This window comes from Carcharhinus amblyrhynchos, chromosome 8 (genome assembly GCF_965287045.1).
Source record: "Carcharhinus amblyrhynchos chromosome 8, sCarAmb.v2.hapA, whole genome shotgun sequence".
Classification (NCBI taxonomy): domain Eukaryota; kingdom Metazoa; phylum Chordata; class Chondrichthyes; order Carcharhiniformes; family Carcharhinidae; genus Carcharhinus; species Carcharhinus amblyrhynchos.
In genome coordinates, this window is record NC_137331.1 from 9,401,640 (window position 1) to 9,427,914 (window position 26,275).

Sequence of the window (26,275 nt, forward strand, 5' to 3'; positions counted from 1 at the left end):
ACTACCAAGTTCATAAAAACTCCACAACAAACAAATTTATGGCTAGCACCTGAAAAATTGATCAGGAAGAATGCCAAATTGTTGTAAAAACGCAACAGTGCACTAACTGGCACTGATACCTGGCTCCACAAGTAATTCCAATGTGTGGTTGACTTTATTGCTGTATAGTCAGGATATAGTGCCTTGCCAGTGACACCCAAGAACAAATGTAAAGAACAATTATTATGGAAATGCTCCATATCAGAAAACTTTATTTGCTGGCAACAAACCTATGTATTTATCAACTAAACAAAAGAAAACATAGCAAGCCAACTCACCAAGGTTTTATTTCATGATAAACAGACATGGGCCAGAATTTTCTGGCTGTTTCTGCCTGCAGAATCTACTGGTCAACAACTGAAAATCTATACATGACAGCATTTAAGATTATAAAGTTTGGCTGACTTTCTGTGGAGTTGGGCAAAGGATGGAGGACTTTGGAACTTTGTTTGTCTCCTGTTCAAGTCTGTGTTAGCCACCATGGTACACGCTGGATTTTGCAGAGCAGATGAAGATCCTTGGAATCACTTTGGCCTTTTAGATTCACAGGATGAGAGTTCAAGTTTTTTTGCGCTGCTAACATGGGCTATCTGCCCACAAAAGGTACTATTTGTACATGGACAATAGCTGAGGAAAAATGTGGAACCATATTTTTGAACCTGTTAAACATCTTGGCTAACAATAAAATAGATTCAAATCCATGACAATTCATATAGTTTGGCTCGTTAATTCTGAAGTGTAAATTTAAGAGCAGCATTGAGAGCCCCTGAGAGAAACCCAGTATAAATTTTACAATGTAAATAAACATTGCAGTTGTGAAATCAGCAATCTCGTGACAGCCAGTGCGTTAATACTTGTGCTTCTGGGCTGCCATGGGACACTTATTCCGACATGCCTTTAGTCCTATCTGCTATCCTGTAAAGTGCAATTCACAGAAACCTACAGGGCTACAGAACATTTGTAATATTCTGTGAATAATACCAGGTCTCAAGGATAAAAAAATCCACCGCACATAAGGGGTTTTTTAAAGACTGTAAAACTTGGTGTGTTGTTCTATGCTTTCTGTCAATATTGTAGGGTTAACGATTGTTAAAACCATTAAAAGATCCTGGAAAAAGGAGATATTAGCCGGCTCACTTAAGTACGAAGGCACTGGCTTTATAGTGGAACTAAATTAATTAAATTGCTAACAAAATATTAACCATTCCTTTGTTACTGACCCCTTTTTGCATTATTAAACTCAGCATTGAATAATTGACTGCAAATTAAATGTAATGTTTGAGGAAGGATAGCTTTGCTTGCCAAATTTCAGTGAATTGAAAATTGTTTCATAGCTATCCATCAAATTTTAAGCCATACAACAAAATGTGAAAATCAGATTAATCAGTATTTGAAATGAAAAAAGACGGGTTAACATTACTGATGGGCATCCCCTTTTTATAGCTGCTCCATTGTAAAGTAGAACCAATTCAAAATGTAAAACGAACAGTTTATCCTTGGAATCTTCTTATTAACACTTGAAAAATAATTGAAGTATATTTATCTTAAAATGTTTTTCTGTAAATTTTGTATTCCTTGTTAGATTACTTAAATATAAAAAAATTAATCTTGCCTGATCTAATCCAACAAATATAGTAGTAGCCAGAACAAAAAAAAACACAATAAATGATAGTCCTTCGGAGGTCACTATATTTTTATGTGAAAGGAACAGCATTGTGGGTGTACCTACACTTTAGGGACTGCAGTGGTTCAAGAAGGCAGCTCACCACCACCTTCTCAAGGACATCTATGGATGGGCAGTAAATGCTGACCTAGACAGCAAAACCTACATCCCGTAAATGAACTTAAAAAAAAATTTAATTTTGAAGATATGTTGAATATAAAGAATTAGATTGGATTCTGATGAATGGCTTATAGATATACTATACATGGTCGGGATTACAAATGAGGAGTAATGATAGCAATATTCCCTGAACCTCAACTGACCTCATTATATTAACTGCCTTGCGTTTCACAAAGGTATCTGGATAAGAGCAGTCAAGCTGGTTGTTTGTAACTAAAATGTCTGTAGATGGAACTACAAACCTTAAGATTTTATGGGCTTCACCTCCCCTTGTTGGCAGTGCTACAATTCTGGCAACTAATGAGCCATTTTATAGCAAGTGCAAAATTGTTAATTTTAAAGCCTCTCATGTTAACACCACTTTAAATTATATTTTGGCCTGAAGCACTGGCTGTTTGGCCATTATTTTTCTTGGAAAAGTTGAATATGGACAATACTGGAAAAAAGAGGATTCTGCAATATTTCTGGGTTTTTCCTATGTTTGCAATTAAACAATTTTATATGTGCCCAAAGATAGCAATGTGACCAGGAAGAAATTGTAATCCTCTGGAAAATGACTTTTGCGACTAAATTGGAAGTAACTGCAACAACTTGGCAGTGTCTTTGTTTTTGTCTGATCTAGGCAATCTTGAAATACTTGCCTGCTGTGATGTTTACTGCCATTTCTCCTCTGTTACAGCTTCAACTTCCCAACATCAGCACTAAGGCAGAGAATAGACGGAGTTAAGAATTAAACTTTCTTTTCTCGTTGTTTCTCTATTGGGGATTTTTTTTCTCAGTTTCTGTATCTAATTTTATCTCTTTATCCTTTTCTTTCTTACATTCCCTTTTACTCATTTTTTCTCGATTTCCCTTTCCAGTTCTTGATTTCTTTCTAACTCTTCTTTCTCTCTCTTAGATTGCTCTCTCAATATCTCTTTCTTTTCCTGTTTTTTTAATTAGCTAACAGAGGTCTCAGGTTTGGAAGGCACTGGTGGAGTAGCTTTGGCAGGTGTTTTGATTATAGTATTCTCTCAGCCTCCTTGGCAGAGGGAGTGAATATTTAAGATGGTGGGTGTGGTGCCCATCAGATGGGCTGCTATATAAGAACATAAGAAATAGGAGCAGGAGTAGGCCATCTAGCCCCTCGAGCCTGCCCCGCCATTCAATAAGATCATGGCTGATCTGTCATGGCTCAGTTCCACATTCCCGCCCTCTCCCCATAACCCTTAATCCTCTCGCTTATCAAAAACCCATCAACCTGCGTCTTAAAAATATTTAGTGAGGCAGCCTCCACCACCTCAACGGGCAGAGAATTCAAGATTCACCATCCTTTGAGTGAAGAAGTTCCTCCTCAACTCCGTTCTAAACCGCCCCCCCCCCCCCCCCGCCCCTTATCTTGAGGCTGTGCCCCCTAGTCCTACTGTCCTTTCTGAGCGGGAAGAGCCTCTCCACCTCTATCCTATCCATCCCATTCATCATCTTATATGTCTCAATGAGATCTCCCCTCATTCTTCTAAACTCTAACGAGTACAAGCCTAGTTCATTCAGCCTCTCCTCATAGCTCAACCCCCTCAACTCCAGCATCAGTCTAGTAAACCTCCTCTGCACTCCCTCCAAGGCCAAAATATCCTTGCGTAAGTACGGCGACCAAAACTGCACACAGTACTCCAGCTGCGGCCTTACCAATGCCCTATACAGCTGCAGCAAGACCTCCCTACTTTTATATTCAATCCCCCTCGCTATGAAGGCCAGCATCCCATTTGCCTTCCTAACCACCTGCTGCACCTGCAAGCTGGGTTTTTGCGACTCATGCACAAGGACCCCGAGGTCCCTCTGCATTGTCGCCTGCTGCAGTTTTTCGCCACGTAAGTAATAGTCCTTCCTACCATTATTCCTACCAAAGTGGACCACCTTGCACTTGCCAACATTAAATTCCATTTGCCATTTCCTGGCCCATTCGCCCAGCCTATCTAGATCCTTCTGCAGATCCTCCACACCCTCCGCGCAATTTGCCGTTCCACCAATCTTGGTGTCATCAGCAAATTTCGACACCATACATATCTTGGAAGGTGTTGAGTTTCTTGAGTGTTGTTGGATCCACATTGATCCAGACGTGTGGGGAGAATTCCATCACACTCTTGACTTGTGCCTTGTGGATTGTGGACAGACTTTGGGGAATCAGGAGGTATATTATTCACTGCAGGATTGCCAGCCTCTGACCTGCCCTTGTAGCTACATTGTTTACATGGCTGGTGGAATTAAGTTTCTAACAAATGGTAACTTGCCCCCAAGGATGTTGATAGTAGCACAATTTAGAATAGTCGTGTAATTGAATGTCAAGGGGAGACAGTTAAATTCACTTCTTGTTGAAGATGGTTCTTCCCTGGCACTTGTATAGTTGCGTGAATGTTACTTGCAACTTGTCAGTCCAAGCCTAAATGTCGCTGTATGGGACAGGGATGCATCAGCACCTGAGGAGTGCTGGAAAAACATTCATTTCTGACTACCGTTGCTCTATTTTTGTCTTTCCCTTTGTTTTTGGTTCCCGCTTTTTCTTTTTTTCTTTTACCTTTGACTTTTTCTCCTAACTTGTTTAATATTGTACATTGTTTTTTTCTGTTCAGGTATATTTTGTTCATTTCCTGCTGCTTTCCATTCTCCAACACTCTGTTTTCTGTCTCCTCTTTCTTCAGTATTCTCTCCCAATGTTTCATTCTCTTTCAGTCCTTTTCCGTTTTTTCGTAGCTTTGTTCTCGTTTATCATTTCTCCCATATATTTTTCTTCCATTGGTTCAGAATAGCACAATGAGTTCTTCATTTAATGTGACCCCTGTTTCAGGGACTGTTGCTCATGAACATCTTGTCTGGTGATAATAGCATGGCTCATCCTTTTAGTCAAGCAATCTACGGAGCTTTATTAAAAAATTACTTTGCACAGTGGCAAAAATAACTGTCTAACATTCATCTTTTTTTGAAATATTTAACTAAGAGTTTCAGACAGATTTTTCTCAGCCCCAGTGTGGTGGCTTTAGTGATGGGATGGGCTGGCCAGAAGAATTGCACTAAAACAGTAGGCACCTGATGTGCTTCCGCCTTCTTGCAGTTTTCCTGAAGGCACAGCAGTGAAGGCAACCCGTTTCACAGCAGTAGAAGTGCAAACAAGCTAATTAAGGAGCCACAATAACAATTATTGCAGCAATTTGGGTAATGTCACATGAGCCCACCAGCAGTATCAACATCACAGAAAGTAAGATGAGATGGCTACGCAGTGGAAGCTCAAGGATGTATTACAGCTGAAGGAGATGTAAATATTTCCAGCAGAAAATGGCAAGGCTGTCTGTCTTCCCATGTAACGGCCTTGCTATTATGTATGCAGTCTCTGGAAACAGATGTCTGTCCAACTCCTCAGATACTGAAGCAGTCCATGCCTCATGCAGCATTGTTCTCCCATGGGCAGTATTCAAGCTTGGGCTGATAATGGCAAGTAACATTTGTGTCCCACGTGTGAGGATATGGCCATCTCTCACAAGAGAAAATCTTGGGCAGCATGGTAGCACTGTGGTTAGCACTGCTGCTTCACAGCTCCAGGGACCTGGGTTCGATTCCCGGCTTGGGTCACCGTCTGTGTGGAGTTTGCCCATTCTCCTTGTGTCTGCGTGGGTTTCGTCCAGGTGCTCCAGTTTCCTCCCACAGTCCAAAGATGTGCGGGGTACGTTGATTGGCCATGCTAAAAGTGCCCTTAGTGTCCTGAGATGCATAGGTTAGAGGGATTAGTGGGTAAATATGTCGGATATGGGGGTAGGCCCTCAGTGGGATTGTGGTCAGTGTAGACTTGATGGGCCGAATGGCCTCTTTCTGTACTGTAGGATTTCTGTGATTTCTTTCTATTTCTAACCATCTATCCTTGATATTCAATTGCATTACCATCGCTGCTTCCCCCTTTGTCAAACTCCTGGAGGGGGTGGGGGGTTTCTAGTTGTTAGAAAATGAACTAAACCAGGTATATGAACCTAGAATCTCTACAGTGCAGGAGACCATTTGTCCCATTGAGTCTGCACCAACTCTCTGACAGGATATCTTATCCAGGCCCTCCATCCCAGCCCTATCCTTGTATCCACCCCATCCCAGCCCTATCCTTGTATCCACCCCACCCCAGCCCTATCCTTGTATCCACCCCACCCCAGCCCTATCCTTGTATCCACCCCACCCCAAGTCCCTAACCTATATATCTTGGGACACTAAGTGACAATTTAGCAGGCCAATCTACCTAACCTGCACAGTTTTGGAACGTGGGGTGAAACCAGAGCACCTAGAGGAAACCCACGTAGACACGGGGAGAATGTCGAACTCCACACAGACAGTTAACCAAAGCCAGAATTGAACCCAGGTCCTTGCCGCTATGCTGCCCTGGGATGTATGCCCCTTTAAGTGAGTGGGCCAGGTGACCCAGGGCACAAGCCCCACCAAGGGTAAAGCTTGGGGGAGTAAGTCTTGGACTGATCGTGCTACTGTTAAGACACTCAATAAACTGTTCCTTGTTTGATTTACACTGACCTATCTAGTGGTTTTTTAAGACCATAATTCGACCCAAACATAATAACCAGCCGTGCTAATATTGTGGCTACAAAAGCAGGCTAGAAATTTTGTGGCGAGTATTTTACCTCCTGACTCCCCAAAACCTCACCGCCATCTAAAAGGCACAAACCAGCAGTCTGATGGAATCCTCTCCATTTGTGTGGTTGAATGTGGATCCAACAATACTTGAGAAGTTTGACACCATCCAAAACAAAGCAGTTCATTCTTTCTACCATTGATGCACAGTGACTGCAGTACATGTCATATACAACTTGCACTGCGGCAACTTGCCAAGGCTACTTTGACAGCACCTTCCAAACCTGTGACTTCTAGTACCCAGAAGAATGAGAAAATCATGCATGGGAACACTGTCACTTGCAAGTTCCCCTCCCAAGTTCCATAACTTCCTGACTTGGAAATATTTTGCTGTTGCTGGGTCAAAATTCTGGAACTCCCTTCCAAATAGCACTTTGGGTCAGCCTACATGATATGGACTGCAGCAATTCAAGAAGGCAGCTCACCTTCTCAGGAACAATTATGGATAGGCAATAAATAGCAGCGACGTTAATATCCCAAAAACAAATGAGAAAAATTAGCCTCCTTGCAGTGGGCTTCCACATGCAGAACCTGCTGGCTAGTCAAACACAGAGCTAGTTGATAATTGACCAAATCTTTTAAAACCCAGCTAGAACTTCGGCCCAGAAATAACCTCGGTGTCAGATTCCCGACACTCGAGACAAACTTCACCTGTTAATTTTTGTTGTTTGTTTTTGTCTTTTCACTCCTTTGTTTATGGCAGGATGTCACAGAATGTCAGGAAATGTTTACATTATAAAGCAAATTAATATAAAGGACTATCCTGTAATAAATCAAGTTTTTTGTCTAAAAGTTAGCTTGATATGAGCTCCTTTAATTCTATAATGGTGCACAAGATGTTAAAATCCAGCTTGCAGAAGAATTTTTCAGTATATGTTTGAAATGCTTTATCACTGGTCTGCCGTTGTCTTGCAGATACTTAGGGCAGAAACAGGCAATTCAGCTCATATATAAACATCTTGTTTAAATTTATTTAGATTTTTTTTATCACCAGCTTATTTTTTATTTTAAACAGTTGGGATTTAAATTTAATGGGTCACGGTGATTGTTTTTCTAAGTTGTAGCAACAAAATCCATGCCATAGTCAAGCTAGTGAGCTTCCATGTATAGTGAGAGCAAGGAAGTAACTACTACATAGGAAAGCTTTGAACTGTTGTTGTGGGCTGTTTATTATTGTTCAACCATTCTACATCGTTTAAGTACCTTGAATCCACAGAGCAGAAAAAGGCCATTCAGTCCAAAATGGTTAGTGTTTCACATCAGTAACCTCCCATCCCTCTTCATTTAATCTTATCAGTACATCCGTCTAACCTTTTTCCCTCATATATGTCCCTAGATGTCTCTTGAATGTATGCCATTTGCTTCAACTATCCCTTTGTAGCATATTCCACTTTCTTATATCTCTTTGGCTAATAATGTACTTCCTGAGTGCTGTAGTGATTTATTGGTGACTTTTAGAGGGTTTTTGAACCCTTTACAATTAGAAACATCTTCTCAATGTCTATACTATTGAACCCTGCAACACCTTAAAGGTCCCTATCGTAGCTTCTAAGCCTTTCTTTTTTGACCTCTCAATTACCACAAAACCATAGAATCCTTACAGTGTAGAAAGAACCCATTGAATCTGTACAAACTCTCCAAAAGAGCCTCCCACCCAGGCTCTCCCCGTAACCCCACACATTTACCATGTCCAGTGCACCTAACCTGCACTTCTTTGGTATTATTCTTCAGAACAAAGTTTAATAACTAATGTAAAATGATACATTGTGTTACTATTATTTACTTATTATGCTTTTGGTTATTATATTGCTTTGACTGTTAATAAACCCATGTCAAAGTTTGTTATCAAGCTATTCTGCCACTTTCTGAAAATGAAGAACATTATGTGAGCAGGTGATTAAATGGGTAGCTGATATAAACTCGGAAGTGTTTCCATTCCCTGAAGGCAGTAATATCAGAGTTAAAAAAAAAAGAAACCCAAAAATTATTATCTGTAACAAATGAGCGGCTGCTTGGTAGAAGTGGAAATTGGCAACTAAATGAGCGCTTACAAAGTTTTATCTTCCATGAGCAATTGGCATGAAAATGAATGCAAAGAACAAAGATTGAATGTAGTCTTTTATGGGCTGTGAAGTTGAATTATGTCACAGAGATAGAGGTCAAGGCAGATGGCCTGTGCAATAAGATGGCATCTTATGCAACGCTTTGTTCCACAAAAATTCTGTCAGATGATTGGATCGAGGATCACAGAAATGTACAGCACAGAAGGAGGCTTTTCAGCTCATTAGGCCTGTCCCAGGTCTTTAAAAGAGCTACTCAATTAGTTCCACTCCCTTGCTTTTTTGCCATAGACTTTAAATTTTTTCCTTTTTGAGTGTACATCGACTTTGCTACTTAAAATTACTATTGAATCTGATTCCATCCGTCTTTCATACAGTGTATTGCAAATTGTAACAACTCAGTATAAAAATATTATCCTTAATTCCTCCTTTTTTTATCTGAAATCTGTGTCCTCCAGTTATCAACACTCCTGTCAAGATAATGGATGTTCCACTGCACCACAAAATGCCTATTTCCTATACCACCCTGAGATTTATAACACTCCAACCCTCTTTTGGAAAGTATAATAATGTAATGTTCTTACCATTTACACAACCTCCAGCTACGAAGGCCTAAATACAGCTCCAGAATTTATCTTAAAACTAATATGAATTTGAGTTTCTTCCCTGCAGCTTAGAAAATCTGTTGTGTTTCACTTCAAATGGGAATATTTATCTTTGGAATAACAGTTTGAAGGATAAAATTAAGCAGCTTCATAAAAAAATTATGTTTCTGTGGACAATGTATTTTTGCTTGCAATGTAAAATTTTGATTCCATTAAAGTGAAGGAAACATCTGATCTGGAGAATATCATCTCTCACAGCCTCAGGGCAGAGTTTAGTTTTGCAAAGAAATGTGTATCTTTATTTTATTGCTGGCTACTGCAAATTAAGTGATATACTGCTGTTCAGTTTCAAGATCAGTACATCATGTCTAAACCGCAGAATTCTTCTTTGCTTAGATTTCGAGACAAGACAACGCAAAACTGGTTGGAACTGTTTGAAGGTAGTGGTGTACCATATGGTCCAATAAACAGCATTCAACAAGCTTTCTCTGAACCTCAGGTCAGTTCTTTGCTTTATCTTACATACAAACTAGAAAATGGAACTGGAAGGAACATCTGCTGGATGGAAAATCTTCTTTCTTTGATGTGGGTTTCATTAGTTTACCAGCTTATTATTTAGAGAGAAACAAATAACAATGCCTAGCACACTTAATCTATATTTAAAAAATTATCTCTTATATGCTAGGTGCTGTTGAGCAGATATTGTACAATCCTTGTTTGTTGATGGGTGTATTGACCAAATAAGAAATGTCCACCAAAAGGTCTAAAACTAAAAGAATTGTTTCAAGCATAATGCCACATGATTAGTAGCAAGAAGATTTGGAAAGGTACAGTAAGCTATGCTGTGTCTGCATTGGCCAAATAAGCCTATAAAATTGTTGATCTTGCAGATCTCAGCAAAACTCAAGTTTGTCATGTTGAATTATGTTCCTCCTGGAGGGAAAAAAGTAAGGTCGACTTTACCTGAGGAAAATTGCCCCCCGAGCAAAAAGTGGTTAAATATATAAGCAAAATACTGCAGGTGCTGGAAATCCAAAATTAGAAACAGAAAATGCTTCAAATACTCAGCAAGTTAGGTAGCTGCTGTGTAGAGAAACTGGTCACTGAAAGCTTATTAACCTGAAATGTTAACACTGTTTTCTTTTTCCATAGATGCTACCTAACCCGCTGAGTATTTTCCAGTTTCAGTTTTTATTAAATTCAATAATGCGATGCACCCACTGCTGTTCCTGCTGTATTTACTATATTAACAACTAACCTGATCTCCAGTCACATTGGTTGCAGTAATCTGGGGTCTAGTTGTCATGTTTAATGTGTTGCCATTCTGACTTTGGGATTGCAGCGCTAAGTATCGCAGAAGTTTTGTATGCTGATGAGGGAAGTATTAGGGACACTGTACAGTTCTTAAATTGTGGAAGCAGCTTCCGGGAAAGATCATTGAAGCTGATCTAGTTAATGGGATGGGTGATAATTGGATATATTGATGTACTCAATAGAGAAGGGATTGAGGGAAATAATAAGGTGACTAGACAAGATTGATCTGTGGAAAAAGGAATAGACGTGTTTCAGTGGGCTTGAATTTAACTTTGTTTCAGTTGGTGAGTCTTGAGTGAGTAAAGATTGGGCCCATTGTGTCTAAAGATGTTTTTCTTGTTCCAAAGGTTTTTATTGATCAGGCTTACCATCATTATTAAAAATCGGTATAAAATGTTGGGGACTAACTTAAGCATCCATTTCTGCGGCTTGCTTCTACATATTTGAATATTTTCATTTATAAATAGCATTGAAAATTTAATTTTTGAAACATTATTATGCCAACTGTATCAGGAAGTTGATTTTAAAATGAGTCATTTGCCGATATCAGTGATCATGACCCTAGTTAGTTCCTCTGCTGTACTCAATCGACCGTTCTGTCGCTTTAGGCCAGAGTGAACAAAGATCTTGAACAAATATACAAACAGAAAATTGAAAATTTATTAAAATAAATCATCATTTGGTTTAAACGTTTATGTTTCAAAGGCAGCACTAAAAGAGATCTCCTTGTTAACACTCAACCCACTCAGTTTCCTTCTAGCTGTTCAGTGATAACGATCTATGAAGTTTATGTGTTTAATTTTGTCGTTCAAGTTTTTATTTGGCAGGCATATGGCATGGCAGATGTTGTAGAGTTCAGAGTCTTACATCTTCCATACTCTGTTGAACCAGCACTCTTGTGGTTTTTGATTTAATCTGAATGTCTTGGTTCCATTTCAGCCTTATGAGCTCCTCCATACTACCCATTGTGCTAAAAATAGAAAGTTCACAGTGGCTGTCAGCAGGGAACCCAATCCAATTCTCTTAGTTTTAATTTAATTTTTCTTCAGTAAATGATTGTTTTTTTCCAACTGCCTTCTAAATTATAATCATGGAAGTCTACACTCTACAAAACACTGAATGCTTGATGTTGACTTACAATAATCCAACAAACTTTAGAAAATTAATGCTTGCGTTTTGAAATGTCACTAATGTCTACTACATTCTAAAGAATGAAGCCATATAAAAAATAAACAGTCTTCTCACCCGACAATTTACAAATTGTAGTTGATTGCTGCTGCACAAAGAAACCATGTGATTGTAGTTCTCCTCCGGCTACCACATCCTTCTTCATGAGGCTGCTCATCCCATTCACAGATCCCTGTGGGATCATATTCGTATTTGTACTGCAATTTCCCTTCATATATTTCTCTTTCCATCTGGTCATTTTTTCCGTGAAATTATCGTAGCTCTTCAAGATACAAACATAGACCAGAATCCTGTGCCCCAGCAGGAGGCAAGGAAGGAAGTGACAGGTCTGAGAATTTGGCAGATTGTCTTGGGACTGGTACCCTACTTTGCTGTCTCCACTGAAGTTCTGTTCCAGTAGGTCTATGGTCGATCTTCCCAACTCACCTCCACTTCAGGCTCCTTAGAGGCCAATTAACAATCACTTAAAGGCCTCCACTGCATTTTTCTCAGCTCCAGGTGAGCCAGTTGACATGTAGTCTGCATGACTGGTAAAATGGCATGGGAACATGTAGCCTGCATAAATTGTAAAACTGCGTGGGGACATGTAGCCTTCGTGACTTGTAAAACTGTGTGGGGACATGTAACCTGCGTGACTGGTAAAGCTGCAGGGGAGATGTAGCCTAAACAATTGCTAAAACTGTGTGGACTGCATGCAAGCTGGAGACAGATTGGGGGCGGGGATGTGTCCCCTTGAATTGCATTAATGTGCATGATCAATGGCAGGGCCTCTGGCTGGCGGCTCTTGGCAAACAAGGAATTGTCTTAAAGGGTCCTCAGTCTGGAGGAAGGCCCACCATTGTCTACTTAACCGTCTAATGGGCAGAAGATACGGCAGACCTCCCAACTCAGTGTCAGTGTGGGTGTCTCACCACTATTCAGACAGTGAGTGCAATGCCTGCCGAGAATAGAAAATTCTGCCCATAATAGCTGATTACCTATAGCACGTTTCCCTTTTGTTAAAGTAATCTTTAAATGATGCAGTCTTTTTTTGTGATAGTACAATGAACTCTTGTCTTGGTGATCTTTAGGGGCGTATAGGTCAGTCAGCATATGGGCAAAGATGCTGTACTAAAGAATCTGACCATTTTTGTGGGCAGGTGAAACAATATGGCATCCCAGCGAGTAAAAAATGAAACTCAGAAGGGATTGATTCACCACTTTAATTTGAGGAAGGGAGGTTTCTGACCTATGCACATGAAGTTTATCCCACACCTGGCAAATGGTACTGAATGAAACTTTTCAAAGTATTAGTTGACGTATTCCCGCAAAACAAACTAATAAACTCAGGACAGACGAGTGACAGATGGAATTTAATATCGAGAATTGTGAAGTGATGCGTTTTGGAACAAGTGAATGAATTTAGTGATGTGCGGGTGTGTGTCACCAGTAGAAACCAAAAACCTATATGTAACATACATTTTTAAAAAGTTACCATTGGTACAAAAGAAGAAGAAAGAATACCAACCATGGCTATAGACACAGTAGCATGCTAATCCACAAATTACCAGATTTAAATTCAATTCTAAACTTAGTATTATGGCATTTGAATTTATGACCTCTAGGTTTTGCATTCAGCACCATAACCATGGAACTACCATATTTGACAGAGACATTTGTTAGTTTTTATTTGTAACTTCTATTTCAGTCATTGCTAGAAGAAAAATTGAATTAGTAGTAATGGATCAAGAGAAGAAGCGTTGTTGAAATTGACAAGATCAAAATAGAAAGAGCTAAGGCCTTGTGATTTGATAGAAAATGTGGAGGCGGCCATTTGAGGAAAATAGCTCAGTCATTGCTTCACATCAATAAACATAATCAGGTAGAGGTAAAAGTGTATCTGAATTTGGAAAGAAGTTGGATCTTGTGAACAGTAGGGTGAAGGTCAGAGGCACTGTTGCTGTAAATTAAAGTGAATAGTGTAGGAGGAAACTGCAGCTAGGAACTGAGGAAGTATTGTGATGACAAGGATGGGAATAATTGTTGAGGTAGCTTTTGGGGAAGTAATTGCATTTATTCCACCTACATATTTTGTTAAGGTTAAAAATCTATGAATTGTGAAATAATAAAACAATTTACCATTTTTAAAGGAAACTATCTCTCACAATGCAAGCGAAAGTGAATTGTGGTGTTCACATTTATCTTCTGCTCCATGCTTCTTAGTGGCAGAGGTTTCAGGTTGAAAGGATTCTTTGTGAGTTGTTGCAGTGTAGTATAGTGCACACTGCAGGTGGTGAAGGGAGTGAATGTTTAAATTGGTGAATAGTGTACCAGTTAAACAGGCTGCTTTGTGTTGGATGGTGTTGAGCATCTTGGGTGTTTTGGGAGTTGCAGTCATCCAGGCAGGTAGTGAGTATTCCATAACACTCTTGATTTGTGCCTTGAAGATGGTGAACATGCTTTGGGGAGTCAGGAGGTGAGTTACTTACCTCAGAATTCCTAGAATCTGACCTGCTGTTGTAGCCACTGTATTTATGTGGCAAGTTCCAGTTTAATTTCTGGTTATTGGTAGAGCTCAGGGTGTTGTGGGGGATACAGCAATGGTAAAGCCATTATATGTAATTGGTAGATAAATTTTCACTTGTTGGTGATGTTTATTGCCTAACACTTGCCAGCCCAAGCCTGAATTTTGTCAAGGACTTGCTGCATACTGGCACAGACTGCTTCAATAACTGAGGAATTGCAAATGACACTGAGCATTCTGCAGTCATCAGTGAATATCCCCACTTCTGACCTTGTGATGAAAGGAAGGTCATTGATGAAGCAGCTGAAGGTTGTGGGGTCTAGGATACTACCCTAAGGAACTTCTGCAATGATGTGCTGGGACTGAGATGGTTGACCTCCAACAACCACAATCACCTTCCTTTGTGCTATGTATGATTCCAATTAACAATGTGTTTACCCCTTAATTCTTGTTGACTTCAATTTTGCCAGGGCCCCTTGATGCTACACTCAGAAAAGTTCCACCTTGGTGTCAAGGGCAGTCTCTTCACAGTGAGGTTAACCTTCTTCACACTCCATTTGGTCACTTCACAATGATCCCGACCTGCATTACATCCTTCCGGTTTGCTTCACAGTGATGCTGACCTGCTTCACACTCCTGTCAGTCTGTTTCACAGTGATGCTGACCTGCTCCCCACGCCTCCCGGTCTGCTCCGCACGCTTCCACCTGTTCCAAGACCCTTTCACAGCTGAAACCCAGAGTCTATGAGGTATGTAGGACACGGTTTGCGATTTTCAGTAGAAGCTGGATGGAATCTACATATTCTAGGCTCTGATCAGTTCCATGCATGCTAGAAAAGATTAAACCCCCTTAAGGTAAGCCATGAATTACCATTTTGACCTCAGCGGAACAATAGTGCATCTCAGTGCCCTTCACTGCTTCTCCACTCTCTCGTTGCAGCAACTATGGTCTGAACTCCAGTCTTCAATTTGGGAAGCTGCATTGGGAAACCTATATGAAACCCTGCAGCTTGTGTGGTGAGCTCAAATGAGAGATATGATTAAACATCTTTTTTACAGGAATAGTGGCTAACTATTAAAATCTACCCCAAATTTAATAAAATGGGTTGTAAAAATAGAAAATGTTGCTAAATTCTAGAAAAAAAGATGCGCCAATAAACTAAAATTTGATCAAAAGCTTGAATGAATTAGCAACTGACTATATGGCCCAGATGTTCCCAAAATGGCAATTTCATTAACTCTGCCTGAATTTCTCATTGTCCCAAAGGCGCTTCGTAATTTTGGCTGGGTTTTCCAAGTGCGTCTTCAGAAATGTGGAGTATTTGTCCTATGAAGAACTCCGTTGCCAGGGGAAGACCAGCCGTGCCTCTTTTTTATAGCACTAGCTGTCCGAAAGTAAATTTAAATGTCCAGTGTGAATGTTATTGAATGGATGAACAAATGAATGGCAGAATGGTAGGTGGGTGGGTGGGCTATATGTGGGTGAGGTAAGTGTGTAGGGTGGCAGGTCAGAGAGGTGATGTGGTAGTTTAGTCAGGGGGTAGTCAGGAAAGAATGGGATAATCAAGTCAGATCAGGAGTATAGTCAGGCAATGAGAGGGGACTCAGAGTTGGTGGATGGTAGGGGGTAGGTAGCTGGGTGGAGTTGGGGTGAAAGTGACCATGTTCTCTGGCTGACAGATCGATTAGTCATTTAAAAAGTTTTCTAACTTGGATTATGCATCCTCTGTGCAAGTTGAAAACATCTACAAGTACGAGAAAAGTGCAATGTCATGCCTTTTAACTAAAAGGACCTATTAGATTATTGTGCTTAACATTAAGCTGACTTAAACTGACGTTTTGATACTTTCAAGCCAGAGAAATATCATTGTTCTCCATGTACTGGATGTTTGACTTGTATCGTCTGATTTGTTTGGCCACTTTTCGAAATTTGGCAACATAATGGACAATTTAGCATCATTCCTAAACAAGTTCGAGATGTACGCAGTGCAATATCCAGATCAGTTGGAAAGAAATTGTTTGCAAGTTAAACTCTAAATACTGTTGGAAAAGACTAGTGGCAATATAATAGTTCGGCAGCAATATTTAAAAAAAAATGGAGAAGTAAACTCTTGGCACAGTAATGTATGTTTTTGGAGAATATAATGATCACCGTCTTGAATTTGCAAAGTTTCGTGGCTGTACACCAGGATCAGCAACCTCAGATTGAGTGGTGATCACTTGTTTACACTGAGAGATTTCAGTCGCAGCTGAAACGTATTTTATTATGCACATGTTCACCTTGGAAGACTTTGTATAAGCTTATGCCAGGTGCTACTTATGCTGAATGACATTTCCACATTAAATGAAAGCTGGGATCTTTACCTCAAATTATAAGTTCTGATCACCAACAGCTCTGTGAGATGAGAGGTCTGACAAAACGGTTTTACGTAGCACACACTCCCTTCCTTTGCTCTGAAATGGCACAGGTGTGAAAACTGCCTGTGTGTTTCTTTAAATTGGTAACAGAGCAAGTTCTGAAGGGATGTCTAGTGAATGAACAAAAGATGGGCATTGATGGACTGGTACCACATTGCTGGACTGGCTCAATTCCTCAATGATGGTCCCTTCAAAGAAGATTGAAAGTTAAGCAAAAACAGATTTTGAGAAACACGTTAGAAACAATGGGTGGGATTCTCCCCAAAAAAATCTAACTGTCAGATTTGTGTAAAAACTGGAGTAAATCCTGTTGTTTTTTTCTTCAGCAGGACTTTCGAAATCAATCTCCCAGACTCTATGCACTGCAGAGCGCACGAGCGGGAAGCGCAATGAAAATCAATGAGTGGGGCCTTTTCCAGTTGGAGAGGCCAGCAGCATAGCGCTGAGCAGGCCACTACCCATGTACTGAGTTCGGCGGCTCTGGCCCCATTCCCTTGGGCAGTGTTCAGGGGTCACCCCCACCTGACCTCCTGGGGGGCTTCCATGGTCCCCATTCACTCCAGCAGGGTCAGGCTGCTAGCTCCTCACAAGTGGGGAGCTATTGTAATCCCCGCTGGAGTGAAACACCCATGGCATAGAGGGAGACTCCACTCCAGTGGATCCAGAGACTTCAGTCCAAGACCTGCTAATGAAATATGAATTGTAATTTGAATAATTTATACAGCAGAGCCGTCAGCACCGGAAATCCAGCAGTTGGAGACAGCTTCTGCTTGAGTCTCCCAAATAGCTGTACTGCTAAAGTAGCACTGCGGGGTGGGAGAATTAGCCCCAACAACATTTAAAGCATAATGTAGTTCTACATAATCACATATTAAGTTCTTTGTCTCTTAATGTTGCTTTTTTTCAGTTATTATTCTGTATACCTATGAATGTTTTCTGGCAAAGGTTTACCTTAGTTATTCCTACCTTAGTGCGAATTTGACCAAATAATACATTGTTTTTCCCTTTACATTTTTCCCTTTTTGCAGCTGTCATTTGTCTACATCTAAATATTTGTTGCAACAATTGGTCCCAATATGTTGATGCAATGTTGAAATCTGGGTTTAACCCAATCCAGGCAGCTTGAGTGAAAATGTTTCTTTTGAATGCCCTTTAACAATCCTTAGTGAAGTATGTGGGTTGCCTTCATTCAGTGTGTAGAAAAGGCAAAATGTCTCAGGGACAGTGCGAGTAAAGCAGAAGCAAATTTGCCACCCAATTGCATCTAGTTTTTGGAACAGAATTAATAATCACTTGGGAAAATCAAGCAAATTAATTATGGAGAGGCTACTCAGATTTGCTCAGGGCAAATAGTGTTTAGCTAACTTGCTTGGACTTTTTGATGAGCTAACAGAGGTTGATGAGGGCAATGTGGTTGTTCTGATGCATGTGAATTTCCAAAAGATGTTTAAAGTTTATTTATTAGTGTCACCAGTAGACTTACATTAACACTGCAATGAAGTTACTGTGCAAATCCCCTCGTCGCCACACTCCAGCGCCTGTTCTGGTATACCGAGAGAAAGTTTAGCCTGGCCAACGCACGTAGCCAGCACGTCTTTCGGACTGTGGGAGGAAACTGGCGTAACCAAAGGAAACCCATGCAGACAAGAGGAGAATGTGCAAACTCTGAGCAGGCAGTAAAAACACAAGCTGGGATTCGAACCTGGGTCTCTGGCACTGTGAGGCAGCAGTGCTAACCACAGCACTACCCAATTAGCTGAGTGACAAGAAACAAAAGAATAGCAGTGAATGTTTTTTCTTAGGTGGGAAAGGTATAAAGTGGGTTCCACAGTGTTAGTTGCCCTGCTCTTCTTAATGACCTAGACTTTGGTGTACCAGGCACAATTTCAAGATTTGCGAGTGACACAAAACTTGAAAGTATTCTGAACTGTGAGGAGAATAGTACTAAACTTCCAAAGGACGTAATGGTGGAATGGGCAGACTAATGACAGCTGGAATCTAATGTGGAGAAGGGTGAAGTGATGCATTTTTTTTAATACAGAGAGGTAATATGAAATCACAGGTACAGTTTTAAAGTTGGTAGAGGGGCGTATATGCACAAATCATTGAAGGTAGCAGAGCAGGTTGAGAAAGTGGTTGATAAAACATATGGGATCCTGGGCTTTATAAGCAGAGGTATTGATTACAAAAAAAAAGGAAGCTATACATCTGTATAAAACATTGCTTTGGCCTCAACTGGAGTATTTGTCGAGTTCTGAACTGATGTGAAGGCATTAAAGAAAATACAGAAAAGGTTCATGAGAATGATTCCAGGGATAAGGAACCTGAATTACATGGATACATTTGAAAAGCTGGAACTGCTTTCTTTGGAGAAGAAAAGTTTGTTAAAGGTGTTCAAAATCATGTGGGGTCTGGACAGAGTAGATGGGGAGAAATTATTCCCTTTGGTGGTATGATCTAGAACCATAGAACACTGAATTAAGGTAATTGGCAACAGAAGCAATGGCAACACGAATCCTTTTTACGTAGCAAATGGTTAGGATCTGGATTGTGTTGCCTGAGTGTGTGGTGGAAGCAGATTTAATCATGATCTTTAAAAAGGAATTAAATAATGTTTGAAGAGAAAATACTTACAGGGCTACATGGAAATGCTTGGGAGTGGTACTAGGTGAGATGCACTTGCAGAAAACTGGCATGGAAACGATGGGATGAATGGCCATTCATTCCCATTAAAATCACTTGGAAGATGTGAAAAATGAATGACAGTTTGATATTTTCCATTTATGTCATCATGGAAGACTCCTCCATCCACCAAAGGAATGAACATTGGAAGAAATATTAATCTTTTTCTTACAATGCTTTCTCAACCTTTGTTTATTAAATTGTGGTTGATTTGACAACTTGTGAAACACCCAGTTTATAAGATAAAACTCTTATGTTTTCCTCAAGTTCTGACAAGAAATATCAACTTGCCCGCGAAGTAGTGATAGTCAAAGCCATCCATCAGCCTCTGAAATAAGCCCTGAAACAACAATACTGAAGGAGCAGCTACAATTCATGCCAGCAGGGTTTTTGCAATGATAAAAATGTTGGGTATCAAATCCAAGATATTAAAACCTCTGCTGCAGATACACAAACCAAGAAAAGGGACAGCATTTTATTAGAAGGAGCACACAAGCACTTCCTTCAGCTCTGGTATTAGATTGTGTTCATAGAACAAATACACCATTGGTGAGAAATGATTTACAGTGCAAATACAGCCCAAGTTTAAAATCAGACCTGAAAGTATATATTCATACAGTACTTCACCTTGGAGTTAGCTCAAATAGTTAACACCCAAGCTTTAGAATCTTAATTAAGAAAGATGCTGAGCAGGATCCCCCTCTCGTGATGTGTTTTCTGGTGGTGGAGGTGGCTCGCCATTGGCCACAGTCAGGATCTTCCAGTCCCTCCAATGTCAATGGCGTTTTTACATGGCTCTCACCCTCTGCTGTTGGGGAACTGCTATTGCCATTGGTGGGACTGTAAGATCCTGCTGGTGGGAAGGACTGGAAATTCCCACCCATTGGCAGAGGCCTCATTGAAAGGAAAGAAGTCCTGGTTTTGTTGGATGCCTGCTTTTGCTGCCAGTTTTCACTTTGCTTTGGAAGCGATGGAACTTCTGTCTCTTCCCCCTTTGTAAAAATAAATGATAAACAGAGACCCCTAAACTGTAGTTTCACATTATTAAGTCTCAGTCAGGAATCGGCAGCTGCTACGCTGTGATGAGGCAGCCTCAATCAGACCATATGTAGATCCAGACCTGATGATGATAGGGAAATTGAAAGAGAGTTCAAGTGGGGTGACTAAGAAGCACAATTCACAGGAACAAACAAGCTTTCAAGATGTGTTCCCACCACTCCAATAAAATTCTTGAAATTCAATGTAATAAATGGAATTTGAATTTATTTAGTTGCCTGATCTTTGTACAAAAATGATTTTTTAAGTTTGTTGTTTATTTTGAGTTGAGACCATTTTTGTGGGTTTTTTTGAAGGAAGTTGGCAACTTTGTTGTGTCTTGAAGATTGCCTATAGTTTAGTTTCAGGACTGAAACTTATATGGTCCATCAAGACTTATTTCTCTTCATGATCCACCCAGGTGAAATTCACACTCCTGCTCATGTTGATAGCCTATAATATTACTCCTTTCCTATCAACTATCTAATTTTCTGTAAAAAAAAAGTTAAGGATTCTCCTTCAGTAAATGAGAGAGTGCATCTTTTGCAACAAATCTGCTACTTTGTCCTCTGCAACTACAATGGCACCACTTGGGTCATAAGACATAAATCAAGCAGGAAATTTGCTGATCAGAAGATCCTGGATAACAGTAATAACCAGCCATATGTTGTAACAGTGCCCACCTTTCTCATCCAGGCAGCTGAGTAAAATATATTTTGCAAGTAGATGTTCTTCTCTGGCCTGTTGTCATTACATTTGGGCAGAGGCAGGAAATCAATCTGGTGAATTAATGGGATTTTTCAATTGTTTAAAAAGTGGATCGCAAACATTTTCATAAATGTAGGCTTGAGGTGGGATAGCACAGTGAGTTTGATTGCTGTTCGATTCCCAGTTTCTGCCATACCACTCCAAAGGGTACTCAGTACACTCCTAAAAGTAGGGGAAATCAGAGGTGGATACATTTCCAGGTCTTCTGGGTATCTCAAAGCACCATTCAAAGAGCTTGGAAAAGGGTCAGCTGTAGTTAGTATGTGGTTTAGGAAAACTAGACAGGCAGACTCATCTGTTCAATAAAAGCAAATTGCTGCAGATGTTGGAAACTTGGTTACTAATTCTAAATAAGTTTTTAGCTTGCTCGATTACCATAACTTCTTGTGCCTTAGGAATGGCTGTCAGACTCATTACAGATGGGATCCTGCCTGACTAAAGGAGATCCTTTGATTGACACATCTTGTGGAGCGCGAGCAATGTTACGCCCAGAAAGGGAATAATTTTGGTTTGGTCAAAGGGAGTTTCAAAGTGTGTTGAAAAACAAGCTTTTAGTTATTAGTGATTGCCATCTTTGCAGGGTGCAGGTGTTTATTTAACAACTGTTGGGGAAGGGGAGAGGAACATTCTTTGGAAAAAATTTCATCAGAGGGTAGCAGAAGGAATATTGCGTTCCCAATTAAAGAATGAAAAACAGCTGCCCCCAATTTTTGGGGTTTTGTCTTCCAGATGTAAAAAAAACAATTTGTGAGTAATAATAATGTCTCATTGGCAAGAATTGACTCAGATACGCAGGTGGGCATTTCAGTAAAGGTCTGCCAAAGTAAATAGCGAAACACCGTGCAGACAAAGCCCAGGGTTCATTTTTCCTCATTTGTACAGGAAATGATTACTTTCATTTCCTGTACAAATAAGAGAAAGAGATATAACATAAAATTACATTTCATAATTCACTTTAAATACAAGATGATGAAAGCCTGTTGCTTAGAATTAAGGGAGCTCCATATGCGAATGCTCTCAGTCTCCAACACTCTGGCAGGACTATTCTTTCTTCACTATGATTAACTGTTCGTCAACTATTTTCACATGATTAAAAGCAGTATTATTCTTTGCTAACTTGAAAAAATTCAACCAACAACAATTTATATTTTATATAGCAACTTTAACATGATGAAATAATCCAAAAACAAAGTATAACACCCAGCCACATAAGGAAATTTAGGATGGGATTTTATGGCCTCGCTCATCCCGAACTATAAAATCCTGCCTGAGGTCAATGGACCTTTCCATGGTCCGCTTCCCACCTGCTCTGATTCCCCTGACCTGTGGGACGATAAAATTCCAGCCAATTACTAAATGCTTTATCAAAGAGATAGGTTTTAAGGAATACTTTAAAGGAGGAAAATGAGGAAAAGAAGCAGGAAAGTGTGGGGAGGGAATTCCAGAGCTTGGGGCTGAGGCAACTGAAGGTACAGCCAACAATGGTGATGCAGTTAATGTTGGGAATACACTAAAGGACAGAATTAGAGTGGTGCAAATATCTTGGATGGTTATTGGTTGGAGGAGATTACACAGTAAGAAGTCTCACAACACCAGGTTAAAGTCCAGCAGGTTTATTTGGTAGCACAAGCTACAAGCTTTCAGAGTGCTGCTCCACATCATGGAGATTACATAGATAGGAAGAGGTAGGACTGTGGAGGAACTTAAAACAAGGATGAGAGTTTTAAGATCAAGATATTGCCCGATTAGGAAATAATTAAGTTAACGAGCACAGGGGTGATGGGGGAAAGGGACTTGCTGCAAGTGAAAACATAGGCAGCTAGATTTTGGATTACCTCAAGTTTACAGAGGGTAGAATGTAGAAGACCTGTGTATTGGAGCAGTCCAGCCTAGTGGTAATGCAAGCATAGGGATGAGGGTTTCAGCAGCAGCTGAGTTGCGACAGGACCCAAGTCGGGTGGTGTTATAGAGACGGAAAATAGGAGTTTTTGGTAATGGCATGAATATGAAGCTGAACCTCTGCTTGGGACTAAATATGATGCACAAGTTGCAAACAGACTGGATTAATCTCAGGCTGTAGCCAGGGAGAGGGATGGAGCCGGTAACGGGAAAACAGAGTTTGGAGCAGGGACCAAAAATAATGGCTTCAGTCTTTCCAATATTTAATTGGAGGGAATTTCTGCTCATCCGATATTGAATACCAGATACGCAGTGGTGGAGTCAAGAGATAGGATGGCATGGAGAGCAGTGTTCATCAGCATACACGTGAGAACCAGATGTTCAATGATATTGGTACATGGCTTGTTCTCTCCAGCACACCATGTTCTAAAGTATGACCCTGTTAATGAAGGTGTTAGTAAATAAATAAAGTGCTAGTAAAGCTCCATTTCAGGCCACGGATAGGCATGCAATCCATGCAAGTGAGGAATGTTCTGATGACTTCTTGTATATATGAATCAATCAGTTTGGTTTCTAGCTTTTTCTGTGCTTGCTACAATTAAATAGTTAGATAACGATGGGCTGTGCTTATGGACTGTACTCTTCAATCAAGGACAGCCTCCAACTTTCAGAATAATGAGCAGTTCACAACCTCCAAACTCCTAGAGCTACATTCTTTCTTAACTGACTTTCAACCTGCTTTTTGATGTTTGTGCTTGCTTTTGAAAGTATGTTTGAAGTTTTTTGTTTTACTTTATGTGAAACCTACATGATAAATTAACTTAGCTTTGCCTTGCAATTTAAAGCATTGACACAGTGTGACAATGTGTGATTTGGGAGTTTGTACTAGCTGAACAGACCAGGGGAAACTTGTGTAAATTACAGTTTAAATTGACCTATTGATGTCACTGTGATACCTTATTATTGATTTTTTAAAAAGAAATAGATATTGTTGGCAATACCCAGCAACTTTCTTTGTGAAGAGGAGATAATCTTTCTGAAAGCACAAGAAACATCTCAGCTCATCTGGTTGGGAGCAGAGTTCAAAAATTCGAGCTCACATTGCACCAATTACACTCCTGATTCAATTTCTCTCCAGAGCCTGTACAATTGCAATTACTGATACATCAGCCTCTACTACATCCTTGGACCATCCATTCCATACATTCAGCATCTTGGTCTGAAACTGTTTTTCGTTTGATAAGGGATAGTTCCGATAAAGGGTAAATCTATCTTTCTCTTTATACAGGCTGACTTATTTGATATATTCTGGAATTTTCTGCTTTTATTTCAGAATAGTAGTATTTGCAATATAGTTGTTGATATTGACCTTGTAGTCTTTTAGAAGTTGCCTTATTGCATAACCTGAGATTTATTTTTTAGATCAGATTTAAGGTGGGATCCTTGTTCTTGTAAAATTGCACTTCATATCATGCATTGATTTGCACCAACAAAGTCGAGGAAACCATTTCACATTTTGCAACAAATATTTTAAGACTTGATTTCTTTCTTTAAAAAAAAGTGTAGCACTTAGAAAAATGAGGTCACAAAAATATCAGCAATTAGCTATTATAACATTACCACAGCATGTTGTATGAGCTGTGATATGTCATTTATTGACGCACATACATCTGCACATTGTGTTGTGGTTAACGAGCTGTTTAAATTATAAAGTGCAGTGTTAACTGTTAGACAGTAACAGTTGTGCATCATAATAAAAGAGCATTGCGTTGGCCAACTTATGTGTTATCTTGGCTCAGTGAGTAGTCTTCTCGCCTCTGGGTCAGATAATTGTGGGTTTGAGTTCCACTGAAAGCCTGATCATTCAAGCCTGGCTGACATTTCAGTGCAGTACTGAGGGAGTTCTGCATTGAGCCAAGTTGGATGGATAAAGTAAGGATGTAGATCAGCTATGACCTCATTGAATGGTGAAACATTCAAGGGGCTGAATAGCCTCCCCCTGATCCTTTATCATGATGTTGGATGAACTGAGGCCCCTTTCACTTGTTCAGGTGGAGCTGAGGCCCCTTTCACTTGTTCAGGTGGAGCTGAGGCCCCGTTCACTTGTTCAGGTGGAGCTGAGGCCCCGTTCACTTGTTCAGGTGGAGCTGAGGCCCCTTTCACTTGTTCAGGTGGAGCTGAGGCCCCTTTCACTTGTTCAGGTGGAGCTGAGGCCCCTTTCACTTGTTCAGGTGGAGCTGAGGCCCCTTTCACTTGTTCAGGTGGAGCTGAGGCCCCTTTCACTTGTTCAGGTGGAGCTGAGGCCCCTTTCACTTGTTCAGGTGGAGCTGAGGCCCCTTTCACTTGTTCAGGTCGACGTTAAGAACCTCACAACAATTTAAGAGCAGTGAGTTCTGGTGACCCAGCCAGCATCGTTATCAAAGCCAATATCACAAAATAAACATTAATAGTTCTTTCAGCTCATTTCTGTCTGAGACGTATGGATCTAAAATAGCTACTGTGTTTGCTCATTTAAGAACTTTACTTTGTTTCATATTCGCTGTAAAATGTGCTTTAACCATAAAATGCTGCATAAATGCAGGTATTTCTTCCAGCGTCTCAGCAGTAGCTGAGTAGAATCATGGAATGATGCAGCAGAGAAGGAGGCCACTTGGCCCATCATGCTTGTGTCATCTCTTTGAGAGCTATCCAGTAAATCTCATTCCCCAATTCTTTCCCTAAAACTCTGCAAATTTCTCCTTTTCAAGTAAGAACATAAGAACATAAGAAATAGGAGCAGAAGTAGGCCATCTAGCCCTTCGAGCCTGCCCCGCCATTCAATAAGATCATGGCTGATCTGTCGCTGCTCAGTTCCACTTTCCCGCTTTCTCCCCATAACCCTTAATCCCCTCTCTTATCAAAAACCCATCAACCCGCGTCTTAAAAATATTTAGCGAGGCAGCCTCCACCACTTCAACGGGCAGAGAATTCCAGAGATTCACCACCCTTTGAGTGAAGAAGTTCCTCCTCAACTCCGTTCTAAACCGCCCCCCTTTTATCTTGAGGCTGTGCCCCCTAGTCCTACTGTCTTTTTTGAGCGGGAAGAGTCTCTCCACCTCTATCCTATCCATCCCATTCATCATCTTATAGTCTCAATGAGATCTCCCCTCAATCTTCTAAACTCTAACGAGTACAAGCCCAGTTTATTCAGCCTCTCCTCATAGCTCAACCCCCTCAACTCCGGTATCAGCCTAGTAAACCTCCTCTGCACTCCCTCCAAGGCCAAAATA

The 26,275-nt window shown here is 40.4% G+C and overlaps 1 protein-coding gene across 2 annotated transcripts in view; it reads left to right on the top strand.

Annotated features, from left to right (window-relative positions):
• Positions 1-26,275, top strand: part of sugct (succinyl-CoA:glutarate-CoA transferase) — a 463,614-nt gene that overhangs the window by 193,192 nt on the left and 244,147 nt on the right. For both annotated transcript variants that reach the window (XM_080193630.1, XM_080193629.1), the window contains exon 12: positions 9,597-9,699. In XM_080193630.1, coding sequence (XP_080049756.1) covers positions 9,597-9,699 — 103 coding nt within the window. The remainder of the gene's footprint in view (positions 1-9,596; positions 9,700-26,275) is intronic.